Source organism: Ranitomeya variabilis, chromosome 3 (genome assembly GCF_051348905.1).
Source record: "Ranitomeya variabilis isolate aRanVar5 chromosome 3, aRanVar5.hap1, whole genome shotgun sequence".
In the NCBI taxonomy this organism is placed as follows: Eukaryota; Metazoa; Chordata; class Amphibia; order Anura; family Dendrobatidae; genus Ranitomeya; species Ranitomeya variabilis.
Genome location: NC_135234.1, coordinates 26682404 through 26709114, shown reverse-complemented (window position 1 = coordinate 26709114; position 26711 = coordinate 26682404). Strand labels below are relative to the sequence as shown.

Below are 26711 nucleotides of genomic sequence, written 5' to 3'. Positions count from 1 at the left end.
CCCTCACAGGGATTGTGATTGTGCTATAGACTTGATTCCGGGCAGCAAGTTTCCCAAGGGTCGTTTGTTTAATCTGTCTGTGCCTGAGCATGCTGCTATGCGGGAGTATATTAAGGAGTCCTTGGAAAAGGGACATATCCGTCCATCCTCATCCCCTTTAGGAGCAGGTTTTTTTTTCGTGGGTAAAAAAGATGGCTCCCTGAGGCCCTGTATTGATTATCGCCTGTTGAATAAGATTACAGTCAAATACCAGTATCCTTTGCCACTATTGACTGATTTATTTGCTCGTATTAAAGGGGCAAAGTGGTTCTCTAAGATTGATCTTCGGGGTGCGTATAATTTGGTGCGGATTAAGCAGGGAGATGAGTGGAAAACTGCATTTAATACGCCCGAGGGCCATTTTGAGTATTTGGTAATGCCTTTTGGTCTTTCTAATGCTCCTTCAGTCTTTCAGTCCTTTATGCACAATATTTTCCGTAAATACCTGGATAAATTTATGATTGTGTATTTGGATGATATTTTGATTTTTTCGGATGACTGGGAGTCGCATGTTCAACAGGTTAGGAAGGTTTTTCAGGTTTTGCGGTCTAATTCTTTGTTTGTAAAGGGTTCAAAGTGTATTTTTGGGGTTCAGAAGATCTCCTTTTTGGGGTATATTTTTTTCCCCTTCTTCTGTTGAGATGGATCCTGTCAAGGTTCGGGCTATTTGTGATTGGACGCAGCCTACTTCCCTGAAGAGTCTTCAGAAGTTCTTGGGCTTTGCTAATTTCTATCGTCGATTTATAACTGGGTTTTCAAGTGTTGCTAAACCTCTGACTGATTTGACTAAGAAGGGTGCTGATGTTGCCAATTGGTCCTCTGCGGCTGTGGAGGCCTTTCGGGAGCTTAAGCGCCGCTTTTCTTCCGCCCCTGTGTTGCGCCAGCCTGATGTTTCGCTCCCTTTTCAGGTCGAGGTTGATGCTTCCGAGATTGGAGCGGGGGCGGTTTTGTCGCAGAGAAGTCCCGATTGCTCAGTGATGAGACCATGTGCATTCTTCTCTCGAAAGTTTTCGCCCGCCGAGCGAAATTATGATGTCGGTAATCGGGAGCTCTTGGCTATGAAGTGGGCATTTGAGGAGTGGCGTCATTGGCTTGAGGGTGCTAGACATCAGGTGGTGGTCTTGACTGATCACAAGAATCTGATTTACCTTGAGTCTGCCAGGCGTCTGAATCCTAGACAGGCGCGCTGGTCGTTGTTTTTCTCCCGGTTTAATTTTGTGGTTTCATACTTGCCGGGTTCAAAAAATGTGAAGGCAGATGCCCTTTCTAGGAGTTTTGAGCCTGACTCCTCTGGTGATTCTGAGCCTACGGGTATCCTTAAGGATGGGGTGATTTTGTCTGCTGTCTCCCCAGACTTGCGACGTGCTTTGCAGGAGTTTCAGACTGATAGGCCTGATCGTTGTCCGCCTGGGAGACTGTTTGTTCCAGATGAATGGACCAGTAGAGTCATCTCAGAGGTTCATTCTTCTGTGTTGGCAGGTCACCCTGGAATTTTTGGTACCAGAGAATTGGTGGCCAGGTCCTTCTGGTGGCCTTCCCTGTCTCGGGATGTGCGTGCCTTTGTACAGTCTTGTGATGTTTGTGCTCGGGCCAAGCCTTGCTGTTCTCGGGCTAGTGGATTGTTGTTGTCCTTGCCTATTCCGAAGAGGCCGTGGACGCACATCTCTATGGACTTTATCTCGGACCTCCCGGTTTCTCAGAAAATGTCCGTCATTTGGGTGGTGTGTGACCGTTTTTCTAAGATGGTTCATTTGGTACCCTTGCCCAAATTGCCTTCTTCATCTGAGTTGGTTCCTTTATTTTTTCAGAATGTGGTTCGTTTACATGGTATCCCGGAAAACATCGTTTCTGACAGGGGGTCTCAATTTGTGTCTAGGTTCTGGCGAGCGTTCTGTGCCAGGATGGGCATTGATTTGTCTTTTTCGTCTGCATTCCATCCTCAGACTAATGGCCAGACGGAGCGAACTAATCAGACCTTGGAGACTTATTTGAGGTGTTTTGTGTCTGCTGATCAGGATGATTGGGTCGCCTTTTTGCCGTTGGCAGAGTTTGCCCTCAATAATCGGGCCAGTTCTGCTACTCTGGTTTCTCCTTTCTTTTGCAATTCAGGGTTTCACCCTCGTTTTTCATCTGGCCAGGTGGAATCTTCGGATTGCCCTGGAGTGGACACGGTGGTGGATAGACTGCACCGGATTTGGAGTCATGTGGTGGACAATTTGAAGTTGTCTCAGGAGAAGACTCAGCAGTTTGCTAATCGTCATCGTCGTGTGGGTCATCATCTCCGCGTTGGGGACTTGGTGTGGTTATCTTCTCGTTTTGTCCCTATGAAGGTCTCTTCTCCTAAGTTTAAACCTCGGTTCATAGGTCCTTATGGGATTTTGGAGATTCTTAATCCTGTATCTTTTCGTTTGGACCTACCAGCATCTTTCACCATTCATAATGTCTTCCATCGGTCGTTGTTGCGGAGGTACGAGGTACCGGTTGTTCCTTCTGTTGAGCCTCCTGCTCCTGTGCTGGTGGAGGGTGAATTGGAGTATGTTGTGGAGAAGATTTTGGACTCTCGCGTTTCCAGACGGAGACTTCAATATTTGGTTAAATGGAAGGGATACGGTCAGGAGGATAATTCTTGGGTGACTACCTCCGATGCTCATGCCTCTGATTTGGTTCGCGCCTTTCATAGGGCGCATCCAGATCGCCCTGGTGGTTCTCATGAGGGTTCGGTGCCCCCTCCTTAAGGGGGGGGGTACTGTTGTGAATTCTGTTTTTGGGCTCCCTCTGGTGGTTACTGGTGGTACTGGCTGACTTTTGTCTTGCACCTGTTCCCATCAGGAAACTGGGAGTTTCCTATTTAGTCTGGCTTCTCAGTCATTCTAGTGCCGGCAATCAATGTTACCAGAGCACCTCTGTTGCTTGCTACCTGCTCCAAGTCTGCAATTCAGCTAAGTTGGATCTTTGGCATTTTTTGTGTTTGTTTGTCCAGCATGCATTTATATTTCTCTTGCTGCTGGAAGCTCTAGTGATCTGAAATTACTACTCCGGTGTCATGAGTTGATAACGGAGTTAAAGTAATTTCAGGATGGCTGTTTAGGGTTTTGAGGTGACCGCGAAGTCCTCTTTTGTATTTTCTGCTATCTAGTCAGAGGGCCTCTCTTTGCTGAATCTATATTCATACTGCGTACGTGTTTTCCTCTTACCTAACCGTTATTATATGTGGGGGGCTACTATCACTTTTGGGGTTTCCCTGGAGGCAAGCCAGGTCTGTGTATTCCTCTACTAGGGGGTAACTAGATCTCCGGCTGGTGCGAGGTGTCTAGGGATAATCGTAGGCACACCCCCTGGCTACTATTAGTTGCGTGTTAGGTTCAGCGTCGCGGTCATCTGAGATTCCATCATTCCTAGAGCTAGTCCGTTTTTGCCTGAGTCCCTGCCATTGGGAACCATGACAATTGAGCCCGCTGTTATACGTGTTGGCGATAGATCCCCTTTTAAGGAGGATTGAGCGTGGGCCGTTGGCGGGAGTCAGGATGGACCAGGTGGCCCCGGAAGCCACTCTGAGGGTGGTAGCGTATGCCGATGACGTCTCCCTTTTCGTGTCCTCGGGTGAGGAGGCGGAGTGGGTCATGTCTGAGGTTGATCGCTACTCGGAGGCTTCTGGGTCCAGAATTAATCAGGAAAAGTGTGAGAGTCTCTGGCTGGGAGGGGGAGACCCTAGTTTTGGTCTCCCGGACACTCTTCCAGAGCCCCAGGCATCGGCAAAAATCCTACGCATCGAATTTGGCCTTGGGGACTACCCCCAGCAAAATTGGGAGGGCAGACTTAAGATCGCCGCCCAGAAGGTGGACCAATGGAAGGGTTGGTCTTTGACCCTGAGGGAAAGGGTTAGCCTGGTTAAGGGTTTTTTGCTACCCTTGTTAATATACCTGGGCAGTGTCTGCATGTTGCCAGAGCCGCTCTGGACACGGGTCTACAGCCTGTTTTTCCAGATGTTATGGGGAAATAGGCTGAACCTAGTCAAGCGGGAGGTCACATACCGCACAAGGAGACTAGGAGGGTTGGGTATGGTCAACCCAGTGGTGTTTCTAATAAACACTTTTGTCAAGACTAACATCGCCAACCTCTGGTCAGAGAGGGCTCCTCCGTGGGTATTCTCCTGCAGGGGATGGCTTCGACCCTTCTTCCAGGAATGGGAGACAGGAGGGCAAGTGAAGGACCTGCGCACACCGCACGGGCATCTCCCGGCTTACGCTACCCCGGTTCTGAAGGTGATCCGCCGGTGGGGTCTGGGAATGTGGGAGATCAGGACCATGTCGAGGAAATTCCTTGACAGGAGGGTCCTGTTGACCCATTTCCAGAAGCCTCTGGTGCTCAAAGATTGCCCAAGTCGGGATCTGGAGGGTGGGCTGAGGTTATTGAATTCTACACGGGTCCCCTTGAAGTTTTGGGACTTGGCTTGGCGCTGCTTCCATGGGAAACTGTATGTAAGGGACAACCTGAAGTGTAGGAACTCCGATGATCGGGGTTGTCCCCGTGAGGGGTGTTGCGACACGCTGGAAAGCATGGAGCACTTCCTCCTTCAGTGTCCTTTTAATACAGGGGTCTACAACAGGGTGGGTGCTTCCATAAGCTGGCCTCGGCTGGCACACCTTTCCTATGCGGAGTGGGCGTATGTGGCATTCGGATCCCTGGGTGGCCGAGATCGGGGCACTTTATTTCTAGTCAGTTTAGTCGTCAGGTTTTACACGTGGAACGCACGGTGCTTAGTGTCAACTCAGCAGAAAATCCTCCCCAGGGACGAGGTTGTTAGGAACATTCTGGGTGGCCTGGTGAAGGTGCGCTCTCTGGAGTATGACAGGCTGGGTGCAGCGAGGGCCTCTCTTCTCTGGAGAGGGTTCTCATTTAATGTACCTAGGGCTTAGATAAGCAGGTAAATGATAAGGACAGGTAGACAGCTTCAGTAGGGACAGGTAGATAGTTAGGGACAGGATAGGGACAGCCCAGGGACAGTTAGGTAGGCACGCGGTGAGTTAAGTAGGGTAGTAGGGTCAGGCAGGGAGAGACAGGGAAAGGTAGGTAGATGAATAGGGGCAGATGTCTAGACAGGTAGGGACGGCTGGTAGGGTAAGGATTGTTAGGGTAGAAGCCTGTCATCTCCGGTTTCCCGGTGGCGGGCTGGGGCTTTTCACTACCAGATTTTTGTTTTGCAGAAGTGAATTACTGATATAGGGCTTACAGGCACCAATCCTGGCTCTGGGTAAGTGTTGTATATAGAGTTATGTAGCATTGTATTGTAAGGTGATGATCCTGTGGCTTACAGGGTTAATGCACCTGTAAGCAAGAGGTTATGAGTTCCTCGGTGAGCTTATTTTTGTATTGTGTGGGTTTGGTGGTAGGTTGTTTATAGTTGTGTTTGCTGTATAAAAATTTTTTAAAAAAAAAATGTATATATTAAAAAATAAATAAAAATGAAATAATGAAAAAAAAAATAAAAAAATAAAAATTATAAAATAGATTAAAAAAAAAAAAAAAAAATTGGTGTGATTTAGATAGATGTGTTTAAGCCAGGTGGCTATAATGTTTCTTTTTGGGCGATGGACCAGAGTTTTTCTTTCAGGTTTGGTATGAAGTGTGTATGTGCGTGTGTATTAATAAAATGTTTCTTCTCTCCTTGGGTGAGGTAACCTGGGGAGGAGGAGATCTGGATGGATAAAAAAAATTGAAAATTGAAAAGACAAGTAAAGGACAGAAAAACAGCATAAGAAGGAAAGATGGAGGAAGCCTCTCTGAGAAAGAAGAAGGCAGTTTGTTTTCTTTTGCGGGGTTGTTTTGACGGGGGGCAGTTATGCTGGACTTGGACTTTGCTTTGGACTGGGGGGGGGGTGGTAATGTTGGACTCAGACAGTTGCTTTTGCTGGGGTTTTGATTTTTGCTATTTATTGATTGTAAGTTTTGTATTTTTATAATAAAAGAGTTCACTACATACAGATCTATACAGCCACCACTAGGGGGAGCTCATTACATTCAGATTTATACAGTCACCAATAGGGGAGCTCACTACATACAGATCTATACAGCCACCACTAGGGGGAGCTCACTACATACAGAGTTATACAGCCACCAGTAGGGGGAGCTCACTACATACAGATGTGAATAGAGTGAGCTGGGGGGAGCTCACTACATACAGATTGTACAGCCACCACTAGGGGGAGCTCACTACACACAGATTTATACAGTCACCACTAGGGGGAGCTCAGTACATACAGATTATACAGCTATCTATGAGGCAGAAGGATGGGGAAACCTGATTTGAGGCCCTGCTCCCCATGGACTATGCATACTTCTCCACAATCGTACATAATGTGGCTTATTATTTTATTATTCATGATCTTTGCTGTCGGCTGATAGTATATTGCATCGATCTGTGTATTCCCCTGTGAGCAGTCATTCACAGAGACGACAGATGCTACAGAGGGTCACATAACTGAGAAGTGACGGCCTGCAGTCAATAACGCTCACAGAGGTCATGAGAATGTTTGCTTTTTATTTGATGATTTCTCCTTGTGGTTCAACAGTTTTTAGTAGTGGACTATCTCCTATAGAAGCCTGATGCACATGGCGGCATTATCACACTGTCTGCCAGATTCCGGCTGGACCCTCAGGCTAATCGCTTTTATCACGTGAGGTCTCTGACTTTGTCACCTGTTGTATTTATTTTGCTCAATTTTATCTAATGTTGTTCCTTTTTTCTTTATTTTGCCTTCAGTTTACATTAATGTTATTTTTGCTTGTATATAGTTTACGTTTGTTTATACAATTGGATCCTATGGGATATGTAAGAATCATGTCGGTCTGGTAGTCGGGGGCAGGTATATCTCGCCCAGGTATTTGTCCTATGTGAATTAGGCTGCTCAGTATCTTCAGGATAATGATGGGTTAATGAGTGCAGGAATAAAGGATGACCAGCTGGGGGTTTCCGTCGTCAGCCTGGGGCACACAGAATGCCTGTCTGTGTGAGACAAACGTGAGTGAGAGCTGTGCTCAAGGACTGTGTGTTGTTAGCTGGGGGGGAGAAGCCCCCCCAGTTGTTCAGATAGCAACGTATCTGTTTAGTTAGTGCCGAACAGGCTAGGATTTATTTTTATGTTTTGTTTTTTCTATGTTGCTTTCACTTTAATAAACCTGGCCTAAGGTCAGCCAACTTAGAAACCTGCTGTCGCCTCAGAATTCAATGCACAAACCACGTGACCTTTGACCCCAGCAAAGGCGATCCCGGAGTGTTTTGTTACATTGTGGTGGAGAACGCGGGCAATTACGTGGCACAGGCGACAGTATGGAAGACGTGGTGAAAGCCCTAGTACAGTCCACTGCCGTACAGCAGCAGGCCACTGCCGCACAGCATGAAGCTAATCGCTTGATGGCCGCACAGCTGAAGGAGTTAATGGACATAACGGTTGCAGACCGCCAGCTTCTCCAACAGGTGGTGCAGCGCCTGATGAGCATGCCTGAGGCAGATCCGGAAGCAGAGTCCAGAAGGATCCATGTGAGTCGATACTGGCAAAAGTTGACTACAGAAGATGACGTCGAGGCGTACCTGACAACGTTTGAGCGGACGGCGTTGACGGAGAAGTGGCCGAAGGCACGATGGGCCGATTTGATTGCTCCGTTTCTCTCCGGCGAGGCCCAAAAAGCTTACCATGACTTGGACCCGGAAGTCGCTCAGGACTTCGAGAAGCTGAAAGTTGAGATCCTGGCCCGGCTGGGGGTAACGACGGCTGTCCATGCACAGAGGGTACACCAGTGGACATACCAGCAAGATAAACCGGCGCGGTCTCAGATGTTCGACCTGATCTGCTTGACAAAGAAATGGCTGCAACCCGAGGTACTGACAACACCCGAAATAATGTAGCGGATTGTCTTGGACAAGTACCTGAGAGTACTACCACCAGCGCTGAAAAGGTGGGTAAGCCAAGGAAATCCCACGACAGCGGATCAACTTGTGGAGTTGGTCGAGCGTTATTCCGTGGCAGAAGGACTTCCCGATGAAACCGCCAGCACCCGGTCTGTGCCTTCTCCTCGTGGAACCGGTAAGACTGTTCCAGTGACTACGGGTGAAGGAAAATTGCCAAAAACTGTGGGGGAGGAACACGGGACTGCTCGCACTCCGAGACCGAGAGTGTTGGACGGTGGTCTCAGTAGGAGGGCCTGTTAGGTGTTTTCGCTGCCGTGAGAAGGGCCATATTTCTGCGAACTGTCCTGTTACCACTGAACCCATGCAGTGCGATGTTACAGACTCTAAGAAACGCATGTCTTTGGTTACACGGCTAGTGAATGTGAATATGGGTCAAAATGATATAGCAAAACACCGGTGTGAATTATCTGTTGATGGGAAAAGTGTTGTGGCATTACTAGACTCTGGAAGTGTGGTGACTGGTGAAAGCTAGTCTGGTGGCACTTCCATCTGGTTCGTCTGACAAATTTTCTGTAACGTGTGTGCATGGTGACACCTGCTCGTACCTAACAGCAGTCATATCGATTTCCACTCCCTATGGGTCTGTGCAACACAAGGTGGGACTCGTTCCCGCATTGTTACAGGATGTAATCCTGGGCAGGGATTTTCCTCATTTCTGGCAGTTGTGGGAGAATCAGTTGCTCCTTCACGGTAGCTGTGAGTCTTTTCCCATGCCATCTGGAGGTCCCGAACTCCTAGAGGAGGACCCACAGGAAGACGTTGCTGGGGAGGTTATTGAAACTAACCTTCAGTTCCCCTTCTCAGTTCTGGCGGGGGAAACTGAGGAAACTCAGCGAGAGGCGGAGGCAGGTAGCCATCCAGCCCCCTGCCTGCCAGATTTGGGAGTCCAGTTGGATGACTTCCACAGCGAGCAAATGAAAGATCCTACCCTGATTCGGGCTAGGAAAAATGTAAAAATGATAGATGGGGTACCCGTAGAACCTGACACTAGGCTAGCGTACCCGTACATGGTTCTTGAGAATGGTTTACTCTACCAGGTAGAGAAAAAAGGGGAAGACACTGTGCAACAGTTAGTGGTACCCAAACCTTATCGGCGGAAGGTACTGGACCTGGCCCACGGACATATAATGGGGGGACATCTGGGGGTACAGAAAACCACAGAAAGGATATTGCATTGTTTTGTGTGGCCCGGAATACATAGTGATGTACGTAACTATTGTGAGTCCTGTCCAGAGTGCCAAATCTCTGCGCCTAAAACTCGGTTCTGTAGCCCTTTGGTACCCCTCCCTATTATTGGGGTCCCTTTTGAGAGAATTGGGATGGATCTGGTTGGGCCCCTTCCCCGGTCCGCACGTGGGCACCAACATATCCTCGTCATCATGGACTATGCCACTCGTTACCCCGAAGTCATCCCTTTGCGTAACACTGCTACCAAAGCTATCGCCAAAGAGTTGGTACAAGTGTTTAGTCGGGAGGGAATTCCAAAACAGATACTCACCGACCAGGGGACTCCTTTTATGTCGAGGGTGATGAAGGAGCTCTGCAGACTCTTACAAATAGACCAGTTGCGTACGTCTGTCTATCACCCTCAAACAGATGGCCTGGTTGAGCGGTTCAACAAAACCTTAAAACAGATGCTCCGGAAGGCGATAGACAAAGATGGGAAGAACTGGGATTACTTGTTACCCTATTTGCTGTTTGCCATTAGGGAAGTTCCCCAGTCTTCCACAGGGTTTTCGCCTTTCGAACTGTTGTACGCCCGTCATCCCCGGGGACTGTTGGACGTCGCAAAAGAAACCTGGGAAGGTCAAGTCACTCCCTTTAAAACGGTGATCGACCATGTAACACAAATGCAGGACCGTATTGCCGCTGTCATGCCCATTGTTAGGGACCATATGTTACAGGCTCAGGGAGCCCAGAGGCAAAGTTATGATAGAGGTGCTAAGGTCCGTACGTTTGCATCCGGGGATAGGGTGTTGGTCCTAATCCCTACAGTGGATAGTACATTTCTGGCAAAATGGCAGGGCCCCTTTGAGGTCAAGGAAAGAGTTGGGGAAGTGAACTATAAAGTGTACCAGCCCGGTAAGAGAAAACCAGAACAGATTTATCATGTGAATCTGATAAAACCCTGGAAAGACCGCTCTGCCTTAACGGCGGATCTGCCCCGTCTGGTTTGCGCACCTACCGTACCGGAGGTGCAGATTGCCGAGACTCTCTTGGAACAACAAAAATCTGAGGTTAAGCAGTTTTTGTTACAGAACCGACAGTTTTTCTCAGAAAAACCTGGCCGGACTAAGCTGGTGAAACATGAGATTGTTACAGAGCCTGGTGTCACAGTTCATGTGAAGCCATACCGGATTCCGGAAGCACGCCGTGAAGCCGTCTCCCGGGAGGTGAAGGCAATGTTGGACTTAGGAGTCATTGAGGAGTCACACAGCGCCTGGTCCAGTCCAATCGTGTTGATACCAAAGCCGGATGGCTCCATACGGTTTTGTAATGACTTTAGGAAACTGAATGCGGTTTCTAAATTTGATGCGTACCCTATGCCTCGGATCGATGAGTTGATCGACCGGCTGGGTAAAGCCCGATATATTACGACCCTGGATCTAACAAAGGGGTACTGGCAGATCCCTCTGGCCGAGGCGGCCAGAGAGAAGACGGCATTTGCTACACCGGAAGGGCTGTTCCAGTATGTCTACATGCCGTTTGGACTTCACGGAGCCCCAGCAACGTTCCAGAGATTGATGGATTGAGTCTTGAGGCCCCACAGGCAGTACGCTTCGGCCTACCTGGATGACATTGTAATTTACAGCTTGGACTGGGAAACTCACCTCCGGAAGGTACAGGCGGTGATTGATGACCTGCGAGACGCAGGCTTAACGGCAAACCCCAAGAAATGTCACATTAGGCTTGAAGAAGCCCGATACTTGGGTTACGTGATTGGCAGAGGAGTGGTTAAACCACAGATCGACAAAATACAGGCCATTCAGGGCTGGCTGCAACCAGTGAACAAGAAACAAGTACAAGCTTTCCTGGGCATTGCCGGCTATTATCGCCGGTTCATACCCAACTTTGCGGCCATGGCTACCCCCTTGACGGATCTTACCAAAGGGAAGGGTTCCGTCATGGTAAAATGGACCTCAGCGGCTGGAGAGGCCTTCCACAGCCTGAAACGAGCTTTGTGCTCTCAGCCCGTACTAGTGACTCCTGATTTCAGCAGCGAGTTTGTGGTCCAAACTGATGCTTCTGATACTGGGGTCGGAGCTGTACTTTCCCAGGTGAGGGACGGAGTGGAACACCCGGTCCTCTACCTCAGCCGGAAACTGAATGCACATGAGCAGAGGTATGCCGTGGTTGAAAAAGACTGCCTAGCCATTAAATGGGCTCTCGACTCCCTCAAGTATTACCTGGCAGGTAGGAAGTTTAGGCTGGTCACGGACCATGCCCCTCTCAAGTGGATGCACCTCCACAAAGACCGTAATAGTCGGGTAACCCGGTGGTTCCTTGCCCTGCAGGCTTACTCTTTCACGGTGGAGCACCGCCCCGGGGTGCAGATGGGGAACGCTGATGCCCTGTCCCGAGTGCACTGTTTCGAGAGTGTTCTTGCTCGACCGGAGTGGTCTGAGCAGGGGGGGAGGATATGTAAGAATCATGTCGGTCTGGTAGTCTGTGGCAGGTATATCTCGCCCAGGTATTTGTCCTATGTGAATTAGGCTGCTCAGTATTTTCAGGATAATGATGGGAATGATGCAGGAACAAAGGATGACCAGCTGAGGGTTTCCGGCGTCAGCCTGGGGCACACAGAATGCCTGTCTGTGTGAGACAAACGTGAGTGAGAGCTGTGCTCAAGGACTGTGTGTTGTTAGCTGGGGGGGAGAAGCCCCCCCCAGTTGTTCAGATAGCAAAGTATCTGTTTAGTTAGTGCCGGACAGGCTAGGATTTATTTTTATGTTTTGTTTGTTCTATGTTGCTTTCACGTTAATAAATCTGACCTGAGGTCAGCCAACTTAGAAACCTGCTGTCGCCTCAGAATTCAATGCACAAACCACGTGACCTTTGACCCCAGCAAAGGCGATCCCGGAGTGTTTTGTCACAGATATCTATTGTTGGTTGATCGCCTGTGATCATTCTATTATTCACTTATTCTTTCTTCTTTTTTTTCTTGCAGCGACATTGTGATAAAGACCCCAGCGGGGTGGAAACGTCCCTTACTTTCTCGCATACTGCAAAGTTACAATTAATTTGTAATAAGTAACTTGCATTACCAAAAACAGAGTGCGGTGAATGTCTCTAGCCCTGGTTGTGGGGTCTCAGGCCCCATTCCACCTGCACCCCGATACTTTGACCGAGATTTTTCACTCCTTGGAGGAAACAGATGTTCATTTACGTCACAAAACGACTTGAGTTCAGGCGCCATGACTTTTTTTTTTTTGTCCTTTTCAGATTCTTTGGTTGCATAAGTTTACACACCCCTGAAATAAATTATCCTGAGAATTAGAAATTGCTGCGTTTCCTGCTTAGGATGTTGCTCTGCGGTCCAGGATTTCCTGGCAGGAGATTCTTGGCACCGGTTTGCTCAGTCTATAATAACATATGTGTGGATGCTGACACTAGGGCTGGACATTAGACGAAAGGTAACATCGAGTTTAGCCATTCGCGCACATATGGAAGTGATCGAAAAACCTGATTAAATATATTAAAAAAAGGTCTAAAAAGAAAAAAAAGACACATTTGTAAAATTAAAAATTACTGCAAATCCAATTAAACTTAGGCTATGTTCAGACATTGCGTTTTTTCAGCATTTATTTTTATTACTTTTTTATGTAAATTTTCAGCTCCGTTTTACAGTAGCAGCAAAGTCTATGAGATTTCAAAAATCTCGTGCACACAGCTTGGCTTTTTTGTCCTCAGTATTTTGTACAATACCTTCATTTTTCCAGCATGTCACTTTCAGCGTTTTTTCAGTGTTCTTCATCCATTAGAAGCAATTGGTGGTGCAAAAAGCAGCAAAAAAAAAAAAAAAGAAGAACTAAGCAAAACCTGCTTTTTTTAGGCAAGTTTCTTACTGCCAAGAGAGCAGGTATTTCTTTAGGAACAATAAAAAAAAATGTATTATAAATGCAATGTGTGAACATAGCCTTAATGGGCAATAAAAGGAGAAAAAAAACAAATGTGGCCTAAAAAAACAAGCAAAAAAATAAATCTAGAAATCACCTAAAAACCTGATTTAAAAAATGACATTGGAAAAATAACAAATTATTACTAAAAAAGTATTAATGACCTAAAAAAAGTTTAAAAAGCCACAATAATATACCGTATATATATATATATATACATACAGTACATATGACCTAAAAGCCTGATTTAAAAAATTACATAATATAAACTCTAAAAAGAGAAAAAAAGACATTTGAAAAATGAAAAATTATTACAAATCTAAATGTAATGAGCAATAAACGAAGAAAAAAACAACAACTGTGGCCTAAAAAACAAACACCCTACAAAAATAAATAAACCTAGAAATGACCTAAAAACCTAATAAAAAATACATAGAACAAAATTCTAAATAGAAAAAATAGCAATTATGACCTAAGAAAAAAGTTAAAAAACCAACACAAACATACATACATATATAGAAATGCCTAATAAAAAATACATAAAAAAACCTCTAAGGCTACTTTCACACTAGCGTTTTTCGGCGGACGTCGCAATGCGTCGTTTTGGAGAAAAAACACATCCTGCAAAGTTGTCTGCAGGATGCGTTTTTTCCCCATAGACTAACATTACCGACGCATTGCGACGTATTGCCACACGTTGTGCGACGGTTGCGTCGTGTTTTGGCGGACCGCCGGCACAAAAAAAGTTCCATGTAACTTTTTTTGGCGTCTAGTCCGCCATTTTAGACCGCGCATTCGAGGCCAAAACTCCGCCCCCTCCTCCCCGGACCTTACAATGGGGCAGCGGAAGCGTCCTAAGACTGCATCCGCTGCCCCCGTTGTGCATTTCTTTCACAGCATGCGTCAGTACGTCGGCCCGACACACTGCGACGGGCCCGTACCGACGCTAGTGTGAAAGCAGCCTAAAACGAAAAAAAAGACATTGGAAAAATTATTACAAAAATAAGAAAAGAGCAACTCTGACCTAAAAATAGAAGTAAAAAAAAAAAACCCCTACAAAAATAAATGGATAAATGAGTGTAGAATCCTGGGGCGAGCTCGGCCTGGGGTGGGAGTGACCCGATATCAGGACACTGAAGACTTACAGCGTTAGCGAATCGTAGGGAGATAAATAAATAAATGAACCCCTGTAATTAGGGTTAATAGGATTCTTGTCGCAGGATGTTCTGGCGCTCGAGTCTCCACATAATCCACTTACCAGGGTCTGATGAGAGCGGTTTTGTTTTCAGGGACAGATGGGCGATTAGTGCCATGGTGGGGGCCCCGCGCTCTCCTGACGATGCGGATGTGGGCACCGTGCCCGGCACTCAGCACCATGGACTCACACAAGTCAGTACACCCCCGGCGGCTCGTGACCAACACTCGTCACAGGCTTAGAAACCTCTCTGAAACAGCTCAACTTTTCCCCCCAATTAGAGACTGTACCGGGACGTCACAGAAATAGAAATCCCGGAACGTTCGGAGTCCGTCCCTGGTGGGAAACATCAGTGATTCCCCAACCATTATCATCCCACCATACTGGGTACCATCCCATAATAACAGTGTCTTATGGGATTGCTATGTAGGCAATTTGCTTATACAGTGTCCACATAATACTGACATATAGTGAACATGTAACACTACCATACAGTGTCCACATAATGCTGCCATACAGTGAACATGTAACAGTAACATACAGTGTCCACATAATGCTGCCATACAGTGAACATGTAATACTACCATACAGTGCACACATAATGCTGCCATACAGTGAACATGTAACAGTAACATACAGTGTCCACATAATACTGCTATACAGTGAACATGTAACAGTACCATACAGTGTCCACATAATACTGCCATACAGTGAACATGTAACAGTAACAGTGTCCACATAATCCTGCCATACAGTGAACATGTAACTGTAGCATACAGTGTCCACATAATACTGCCATACAGTGAACATGTAACAGTACCATAGTGTCCACATAATACTGCCATATGGTGAACATGTAACAGTAACATACAGTGTCCACATAATACTGCCATACAGTGAACATGTAACAGTAACATACAGTGTCCACATAATACTGCCATACAGTGAACATGTAACAGTACCATACAGTGACCACATAATGCTGCCATACAGTGAACATGTAACAGTAACATACAGTGTCCACATAATACTGCCATACAGTGAACATGTAACAGTAACAGTGTCCACATAATCCTGCCATACAGTGAACATGTAACTGTAGCATACAGTGTCCACATAATACTGCCTTACAGTGAACATGTAACAGTAACATACAGTGTCCACATAATACCGCCTTACAGTGAACATGTAACAGTAACATAGTGTCCACATAATACTGCCATATGGTGAACATGTAACAGTAACATAGTGTCCACATAATACTGCCATATGGTGAACATGTAACAGTAACATACAGTGTCCACATAATACTGCCATACAGTGAACATGTAACAGTACCATAGTGTCCACATAATACTGCCATATGGTGAACATGTAACAGTAACATACAGTGTCCACATAATACTGCCATACAGTGAACATGTAACAGTAACATACAGTGTCCACATAATACTGCCTTACAGTGAACATGTAACAGTAACATACAGTGTCCACATAATACTGCTATACAGTGAACATGTAACAGTAACATAGTGTCCACATAATACTGCCTTACAGTGAACATGTAACAGTAACATACAGTGTCCACATAATACTGCTATACAGTGAACATGTAACAGTACCATACAGTGACCACATAATGCTGCCATACAGTGAACATGTAACAGTAACATACAGTGTCCACATAATCCTGCCATACAGTGAACATGTAACTGTAGCATACAGTGTCCACATAATACTGCCTTACAGTGAACATGTAACAGTAACATACAGTGTCCACATAATACTGCCATACAGTGAACATGTAACAGTACCATACAGTGACCACATAATGCTGCCATACAGTGAACATGTAACAGTAACATAGTGTCCACATAATACTGCCATACAGTGAACATGTAACAGTACCATACAGTGACCACATAATGCTGCCATACAGTGAACATGTAACAGTAACATACAGTGTCCACATAATACTGCCATACAGTGAACATGTAACAGTAACATACAGTGTCCAAATAATACTGCCATACAGTGAACATGTAACTGTAGCATACAGGGCCCACATAATACTGCCATACAGTGAACATGTAACAGTAACATACAGTGCCCACATAATCCTGCCATACAGTGAACATGTAACTGTAGCATACAGTGTCCACATAATACTGCCTTACAGTGAACATGTAACAGTAACATACAGGGCCCACATAATACTGCCTTACAGTGAACATGTAACAGTAACATACAGTGTCCACATAATGCTGCCATACAGTGAACATGTAACTGTAGCATACAGGGCCCACATAATACTGCCATACAGTGAACATGTAACAGTAACATACAGTGCCCACATAATGCTGCCATACAGTGAACATGTAACAGTAACATACAGTGCCCACATAATGCTGCCATACAGTGAACATGTAACAGTAACATACAGTGCCCACATAATGCTGCCATACAGTGAACATGTAACTGTAGCATACAGTGCCCACATAATGCTGCCATACAGTGAACATGTAACTGTAGCATACAGGGCCCACATAATAGTGAACATATAACACTAACTTACATTTAATACATAATACTTCCATACTTTGAACAGGTAACAGTATCATGCAGTTCCCACAAAATACTGAAATACCGTGAACACTTAAATAACTGAAAAAATGGATAACAGAGCAGATAATGTAAAAAATATGTACCTTTTGTGACAGAGTCACTGGTGAAGTGATGGAGCGGAGATACGTGTCACTGCGCATGATGGCATCAGTGATGTAAAACCAGAATAGTTTCCTCCAGCACACTGCGTGTTGGGACGGTTTTTATAAAGTTATATGATGGGCTGGATTTAGTGGACCTCCATAGAGCGGGTGGGAGGGGGTCCACCGTATCTCTACCTGCAGTGTCCTTACAGGATCATGGGATCAATCACATGATGGAGAAGTCACATGGTCTGGGCTTACATGGCTGAAGGCCAGAGCTTTCAGTGTTCAGGAGGTGCCTGGAGAGAGAGCACTGCAGGAAAGTGTGTGCTGATCTGAACTGTGGACATTACTGCTTGTGAGCGGTCCCATCCCAGCTAGGAAAAGTACTGTGTTTCTTTGTTTTGCCCAGAGGGCTGTGTTTACTTTCCCAAGCTTGGTTTATGCTGCTACAATAAACCAAGTATTTTCTTAAAGAGACAGTGTTCTGGTTATACCTCTGTCGTCTCCAGCCGAGTGAGCCGCTCTACCACACTTTATTATGACAATTTACATTAAAAAAAATATAGAAACATGAGTATAAATATTTAAAGTTAAAGGGCAGCGACACCTTAGTGCCATGTGTGAGCAGAGTTATAATACAAAGGTCTGTGTGAATGCCTAATAATTAGCAAGAAAGATACACAGGATGTAGCTATATAGGATTAGCCTTTTATAGATGTAGTGAAATGTAGTTATGTAATACCCAAAAGAATAATGACGAGTATTCATATGCATAAAATCAATCAAATAATATAAAGTGCATAGTGCAACACATCCAAAATGTAATATAAACATTATCACATATGAGGATATAGCTGAAGGTAGCCAATATAAAATATAAGTGGTCCAACCAGACCTACTGATAAATGGCTATCATTCAGCAAGCAAAAGACAGGCAGATACAGGCTGATATAGCATACAGCGCCCACATAATACTGCCGTATAGTGAGCACATACAGTAGCATACAGGGCCCACATAATACTGCCATATAGTGAGCACATAACGGAAGTTTACAGGGCCCATATAATACTGCCATATAGTGAGCACATAGCAGTAGAATACAGGGCCCATATAATACTGCCATATAGTGAGCACATAGCAGTAGTATACAAGGCCCACATAATACTGCTATATAGTGAGTACATAACGGAAGTATACAGGGCCAATATAATACTGCTATATAGTGAGCACATAACGGAAGTATACAGGGCCCACATACAGTTATATGAAAAAGTTTGGGCGCCCCTATTATTCTTAAGCTTAATGTTTTCTAAAACTTGTTTTTTTGCAACAGCTATTTCATTTTCCTATATCTAATAACTGTTGGACACAGTAATGTTTCTGCCTTGAAATGAGGTTTATTGTACTAACAGAAAATGTGCAATCTGCATTCAAACAAAATTTGACAGGTGCATAAGTATGGGCACCCTTATCATTTTCTTGTTTTAAATACTCCTACCTACTTTTTACTGATTTACTAAAGCACTTTTTTTGGTTTTGTAACCTCATTGAGCTTTGAACTTCATAGCCAGGTGTGTGCAATCATGAGAAAAGCTACTTAAAGTGGCCACTTGCAAGTTGTTCTCCTGTTTGAATCTCCTCTGAAGAGTGGCATCATGGGCTCCTCAAAACAACTGTCAAATGATCTGAAAAGATTATTCAACATAGTTGTTCAGGGGAAGGATACAAGAAGCTGTCTCAGAGATTTAACCTGTCAATTTCCACTGTGAGGAACATAGTAAGGAAATGGAAGAACACAGGTACAGTTCTTGTTAAGGCCAGAAGTGGCAGGCCAAGAAAAACATCAGAAAGGCAGAGAAGAAGAATGGTGAGATCAGTCAAGGACAATCCTCAGACCACCTCCTGAGAGCTGCAGCATCAACTTGCTGCAGATGGTGTCACTGTGCATCAGTCAACTATACAACACACTTTACACAAAGAGAAGCTGTATGGGAGAGTGATGCGAAAGAAGCCGTTTCTGCAAGCACGGCACAAACAGAGTCGGCTGAGGTATGCAAAAGCACATTTGGAGAAGCCAATTTCTTTTTGGAAGAAGGTCCTGTGGACTGATGAAACCAAGATTGAGTTGTTTGGTCATACAAAAAGGCATTATGCATGGCGGCCAAAAAACACAGCATTCCAAGAAAAACACTTGCTACCCACAGTAAAATTTGGTGGAGGTTCCATCATGCTTTGGGGCTGAGTGGCCAATGCCGGCACCGGGAATCTTGTTAAAGTTGAGGGACGCATGGATTCCTCTCAGTATCAGCAGATTCTTGACAATAATGTTCATGAATCAGTGACAAAGTTGAAGTTACGCAGGGGATGGATCTTTCAGCAAGACAATGATCCAAAACACCGCTCCAAATCTACTCAGGCATTCATGCAGAGGAACAATTACACTGTTCTGGAATGGCCATCCCAGTCCCCAGACCTGAATATCATTGAACATCTGTGGGATCATTTGAAGAGGGCTGTCCATGCTCGGCGAACATCAAACTTAACTGAACTGGAATTGCTTTGTAAAGAGGAATGGTCAAAAATACCTTCATCCAGGATCCAGGAACTCATTAAAAGCTACAGGAAGCGACTAGAGGCTGTTATTTTTGCAAAAGGAGGATCTACTAAATATTAATGTCACTTTTCTGGTGAGGTGCCCATACTTATGCACCTGTCAAATTTTGTTTGAATGCAGATTGCACATTTTCTGTTAATACAATAAACCTCATTTCAAGGCAGAAACATTACTGTGTCCAACAGTTATTAGATATATGACACTGAAATAGCTGTTGCAAAAAAAAACAATTTTTATAAAACATTAAGCTTAAGATTAATATGGGTGCCCAAACTTTTTCATATAACTGTAATACTGCCACATAGTGACCATATAATAGTGGTTTACCTTATCGTTATATGACTTCACGACGCTCCCCACTTGCTTCACAGACAATTCTAGAGGCCGCGGTCCATTGTCATCTTCGAATGCCAGACGCAAGGATCCCTACAGGGAGAGGAAATGACACAATCATCACCGGATGTCCACCCTGCCTGACCAGTGGCACTGTCACTCCAGGATCCTTGTACACTGATCCCCCATTGATCAGCTGTAATCTGTGATGGAGCGGCGCCCCCACAGGTGAGATGAGGCATTACACAGTGCCCATTCACATCAATGCTTTCTGTAATGTATAGAAAGCCACACTGTTACCTTGCGTGTGATCTCGGGGTTCTCGGCGGCCGTGTCCATTCACTGAAAGTTTTTCAGGTTTTCTAAAAGGTCATGATTACACACTGAAAAGTTCAACGCCTTTATAATATACTTTGTGCCTTAAATCAACGTTGTAATATATGTGATTGCTGTCAGTGAATGACAACTATTCCATTACAGAAACATGCACCAATTTAGTACTGATCCAGGTTAGACAATGCTCTGTGAGCTAACCTGCCTGTGTTTAGCTCACAGAGCATTGTGTAGACAGGGTACAACCAGCTGAGAGCCGGGCACCAGCTTTACCCCAGATTCGGACCCCTCGATGCCTCTGCTCTTTGCATAATGCAAATATATGGGAAATGGAGGAAGAGTCGCCCCCCTTTAGAAATGACCCTCTAGGGGAGGTGACCATCTGGATGTTTGGAGTTTTTCTCCGCACAAGCCAAGTGGTGAAAAAAAAAGTGGCGTAACCTGAAGCTTCGGGCCCCCAATACAAAATCTACCATGTGCCCTTTATAACACTTTTTTAGAGGGTCCTTTGGGCCCATTCAGACACCTGGTTCTGAATATGACGTCTGTACCTCTCCAGCTATTGTAAAACTACAACTCCCAGCAAGTCTGAGCAGCCAACGTAAGGCCTTGTACTGCACAATAACCCTCTTATGACAGGGCAATTTTTTTTTACCTCCCTCTGCTTCCAAGAGCCCTAACTATTTTTTTTTATTTTTCCATCGAAAATGTAAAATGCGGTAAAATGGCGACCTGTGTTTACAGTGTTCAGAACGCTGTAAAAAAAAAAAAAGGCCCAAAAACATGATTCTCCAGGTCAGTACGAATACGGCGACACTAAACTCAGAAGGATTTATACTGTACATATATTTTAGTAGTTCAGGAAAATTTCACAATTTTGTAAAATGATAAAATAAATAAATTCGGGTTGTGTCGCCATTATATGAGACCCGTGACTTTATTATTTTTACACAGACGTGGCTTTTATTGATACCATTTTGTGCTATGTATTTTCATCACATTTTTGGCAGGAAGGTGCGACAAATTACAAATAAAAGAGAGGAATCTGAAATGTATTTTTCTTTTTTTCTTTTGATGTACCTAATGTATGGTTTAATTTATTTTATATTTCTTATTGATTACACTTTTAGGGAAACAACGATATTAATTACCTTTTTTTCAAACGTCCTTATTTTTTAACAAATACCTTTTTTATCTTCTTGCTTTTTACTAAATACCTTTTTTCTATTTTTTCCTTATCTTTGACCTGGTGAAAAAGAATGGTGATTTGACATTAATATATATATATATATATATATATATATATATATATATATATATATATATATATATATTCATATACAGTACAGACCAAGTTTGGACACACCTTCTCATTTAAGGATTTTTCTGTATTTTCATGACTATGAAAATTGTACATTCACACTGAAGGCATCAAATCTATGAATTAACACATGTGGAATTATATACTTAACAAAAAGTGTGAAACAACTGAAATTATGTCTTATATTCTAGGTTCTTCAAAGTAGCCACCTTCTGCTTTGATGACTGCTTTGCATTCTCTTGGCATTCTCTTGATGAGCTTCAAGAGGTAGTCACCGGGAATGGTCTTCCAACAATCTTGAAGGAGTTCCCAGAGATGCTTAGCACTTGTTGGCCCTTTTGCCTTCACTCTGTGGTCCAGCTCACCCCAAACCATCTCGATTGGGTTCAGGTCTGGTGACTGTGGAGGCCAGGTCATCTGGCGTAGCAACCCCATCACTCTCCTTCTTGGTCAAATAGCCCTTACACAGCCTGGAGGTGTGTTTGGGGTCATTGTCCTGTTAAAAAATAAATGGTGGTCCAACTAAACGCAAACCGGATGTAATAGCATGCCGCTGCAAGATGCTGTGGTAGCCATGCTGGTTCAGTATGCCTTCAATTTTGAATAAATCCCCAACAATGTCACCAGCAAAGCCCCCCCACACCATCACACCTCCTCCTCCATGCTTCACGGTGGGAACCAGGCATGTAGAGTCCATCCGTTCACCTTTTCTGCGTCGCACAAAGACACAGTGGTTGGAACCAAAGATCTCAAATTTGGACTCATCTGACCAAAGCACAGATTTCCACTGGTCTAATGTCCATTCCTTGTGTTCTTTAGCCCAAACAAGTCTCTTCTGCTTGTTGCCTGTCCTTAGCAGTGGTTTCCTAGCAGCTATTTTACCATGAAGGCCTGCTGCACAAAGTCTCCTATTAACAGTTGTTGTAGAGATGTGTCTGCGGCTAGAACTCTGTGTGGCATTGACCTGGTCTCTAATCTGAGCTGCTGTTAACCTGCGATTTCTGAGGCTGGAGACTCAGATAAACTTATCCTCAGAAGCAGAGGTGACTCTTGGTCTTCCTTTCCTGGGGCGGTCCTCATGTGAGCCAGTTTCTTTGTAGCGCTTGATGGTTTTTGCCACTGCACTTGGGGACACTTTCAAAGTTTTCCCAATTTTTCAGACTGACTGACCTTCACTTCTTAAAGTAATGATGGCCACTCGTTTTTCTTTACTTAGCTGCTTTTTTCTTGCCATAATACAAATTCTAACAGTCTATTCAGTAGGACTATCAGCTGTGTATCCACCAGACTTCTGCTCAACACAACTGATGGTCCCAACCCCATTTATAAGGCAAGAAATCCCACTTATTAAACCTGACAGGGCACACCTGTGAAGTGAAAACCATTCCCGGTGACTACCTCTTGAAGCTCATCAAGAGAATGCCAAGAGTGTGCAAAGCAGTCATCAAAGCAAAAGGTGGCTACTTTGAAGAACCTAGAATATAAGACATAATTTCAGTTGTTTCACACTTTTTTTGTTAAGTATATAATTCCACATGTGTTAATTCATAGTTTTGATGCCTTCAGTGTGAATGTACAAATTTTCATAGTCAAGAAAATACAGAAAAATGATGAGAAGGTGTGTCCAAACTCTTGGTCTGTACTGTGTGTATATATATATATATATATATATATATATATATATATATAATATATATATATAATATATATATACACACACAGTATATATTTATTTATTAAAACACTATTTTTTTATTTAAATTTTTAGTCCTTAAAATAAGACAATTGTGATGTTTCAATGCATTTTTCTTTTTAGCGTTTAACGTGATTTGAACATATATTTATTTATTTATTTTATTATTTATTTATTCATTCATTGAAACACTATTTTTTTAATTTAACTTTTAGTCCTTAAAAAAAGACAATTGTGATATTCAAATGCATTTTTCTTTTTAGCGTTTAATTTATTAATTTACGGTTTATATTATTTTATATTTTTTATAGATCGCACTTTTAGGGACATGTACCGTACTTTTTTTTTTAAATTTACTTTATTTTTTTAATAAATACCTTTTTTTAATTTCCTTATTTTTGAATAAATACATTTTTTTTCTTATTTCTTTAATTTTGGTGGTGATTTGAACATTTTATATATTTTTTATATGTATTTATTAAAACACTATTTTTTTTCAAATTTTAACTAACATTTTTAGTCCTCATAGGGAACTTGAACCTGCAATAGTTTGATCGCTTGTACTATCTACTGAAATACCTCAGTATTGTAGTATATAGTGTAATTGGCGTTCTCCTATGCAGCTCAGCCAAAGCCTAGGCTTCACAGGAGGATGAAGATGGCAGCCATAGGGGCTTTTATCTGGCCTTCGGCCGCCATGGGAAAGCGGCCCATTTAAATGTCGCCGCCGTTAATTGACAGCAGCATTTTAATGGTTAAACAGCAGAAATGGGAGCTCGACTTTGGTCGCAGCTTTTACAGGCAGATGCCGACTGTGCAAACATAGCTGGTATCTGCCCATGTATGAAGCGGGCTCAGCGCCTGAGCGCAATCCATTCACCCCTCACGTGACTTGTGAGGAAAATACACGTCTCTAGGGTCGAAAATATGAAAAACTTTTTTTTAAATATCTTATATCTAAGCCACGATATGATCGCTTGAAGTTACAGGCCCGAAGCCTGAGGCTGCAGTACTGTGAGGTTCTTTTGTGAATTTTGGTTGTCATGGAGACCTTGTTGTGCAACCAAAACACCTCACACACCAATGTCTGACTGACCCAATTATGCTGGGACAGTTCAGTCCATAAATGGGTGCAATTAAGTCATACCCCAAAGTGGCCATTTTGAGGGGTAGTCCCTAGCATTAATGGGAAACGAGCTAAAGGGTCATGAATTGGAGGTTGTTATGGCGTCCATACACAGTTGTGATTATGGCAAGGCCGAACCCCAAGAGTCAAGGGTTATCACATCCTTCCCTAAAAATTGGGTGTCCTGGGGGTTCCCGGATGTTTTTCAAGGGGCTGAATTTGGGGGTTACGTTTATTTTGGGCCCTATACGAGACAGGCAGGATGTAGATATTGTTGTGGAAGGTCTCTATGAAAACACTGCATGTGGCCATTTTAAAAAAAAAAAAAAGGATGTTTTCAGATTCTGTCAGTAGTGCAGCTTCAGGCTTTGGGCCTATAAGTTCATTCGATCATATCTCGGCCTAGAAATAACATATTACAATCCAGTTTTCAGATTTTTAATGTAAACGGAAGGGACTTTTATATGTTTTAATATTATGTCATTATTGATGTGAGAGGAATATCTGGCGCAGCCCTGTAGATGGGGCCACCTTTGTAAAGCAGCCACGTCTGCAGAACATCCTCCGCGCTGGTATCATATGTGAACGGTACAGGCCCAGGGAGATATCTGACCTAATTACAGACAGAACATGAGGCTGATGGAGGAGGCGCTCCGTCCTTGCACGGCTCGGTGGAATAGCACGGCCTGATATTTCAGATTTGTCACATTGAATGATGTCAGATCTGCACTATGGCCCTTCTGGGTTTCGGCCTCCATTACTGCCCTTAAAGGGCTTGTCCATCGTGTTCTGTCCCCTCCACTCCCGCCATGACAGGCTTTGTCACCAGAGATTGATATCATGATGAATTTGTACCTAAGGACAATGTCAGCTCTGCTATATCAGCAGTATATAACACCCACACACCCCTGAAAGTAAACCCCCACAAGCCCACCCGGGGTAAATTCTCAGCCAAGATCTATAGAAATATCACTGAGTTTCCATCTATTCACCGCCGTTAACTAGCGAGACAGGAACTGAGTCACTACCACCCTCAACAGAGGCTGAACGGACTCCCATCAGGCTGCTCCTACACGCAGATATCATTATTAGGGCTCATTTCCACTGGCGAGGAAAACGGACGAGTGCAATCCGATAAAAAATCGGATTGCACTCGGACCAATGTTATTCAATAGTTGTCTTTTCATTTGCGATTTTTTTCTCGTCCGAAATCGGACTGAGAAAAAAATCGCAGCATGCTGCGATTTGCTGCGAGTCTCGGACGAGACTCGCCAATGCAAGTCAATGGGTGCGAGAAAAAAATCGCACAGCACTCGCACCATGCGAGTTCTGTCTGATTTTTATGCACCGGTGTCCTTTGAAAAGCCGGCAATTCAGCGCGGTGTACAGTAAAATCACACTGACAGGTTAGAATAGACTAGATATATACACATAGAATGTGTATATATACACATATATACACTCACCGGCCACTTTATTAGGTACACCATGCTAGTAACGGGTTGGACCCCCTTTTGCTTTCAGAACTGCCTCAATTCTTCGTGGCATAGATTCAACAAGGTGCTGGAAGCATTCCTCAGAGATTTTGGTCCATATTGACATGATGGCATCACACAGTTGCCGCAGATTTGTCGGCTGCACATCCCAAAGATGCTCCATACAAGGCAGGATGGATCCATGCTTTCATGTTGTTTACGCCAAATTCTGACCCTACCATCCGAATGTCGCAGCAGAAATCGAGACTCATCAGACCAAGCAACGTTTTTCCAATCTTCTACTGTCCAATTTCGATGAGCTTGTACAAATTGTAGCCTCAGTTTCCTGTTCTTAGCTGAAAGGAGTGGTACCCGGTGTGGTCTTCTGCTGCTGTAGCCCATCTGCCTCAAAGTTCGACGCACTGTGCGTTCAGAGATGCTCTTAGGCCTACCTTGGTTGTAACGGGTGGCGATTTGAGTCACTGTTGCCTTTCTATCAGCTCGAACCAGTCTGCCCATTCTCCTCTGACCTCTGGCATCAACAAGGCATTTCCGCCCACAGAACTGCCGCTCACTGGATTTTTTTTCTTTTTCAGACCATTCTCTGTAAACCCTAGAGATGGTTGTGCGTGAAAATCCCAGTAGATCAGCAGTTTCTGAAATACTCAGACCAGCCCTTCTGGCACCAACAACCATGCCACGTTCAAAGGCACTCAAATCACCTTTCTTCCCCATACTGATGCTCGGTTTGAACTGCAGGAGATTGTCTTGACCATGTCTACATGCC

The 26711-nt window shown here is 44.2% G+C and overlaps 1 protein-coding gene across 2 annotated transcripts in view; it reads right to left on the bottom strand.

Moving 5' to 3' along the window:
• C2CD2 (C2 calcium dependent domain containing 2) overlaps window positions 1-26711 on the bottom strand; it is a 97594-nt gene that overhangs the window by 35922 nt on the left and 34961 nt on the right. For both annotated transcript variants that reach the window (XM_077293827.1, XM_077293826.1), the window contains exon 3: window positions 19971-20069. In XM_077293827.1, the coding sequence (XP_077149942.1) occupies window positions 19971-20069 (99 nt within the window). The remainder of the gene's footprint in view (window positions 1-19970; window positions 20070-26711) is intronic.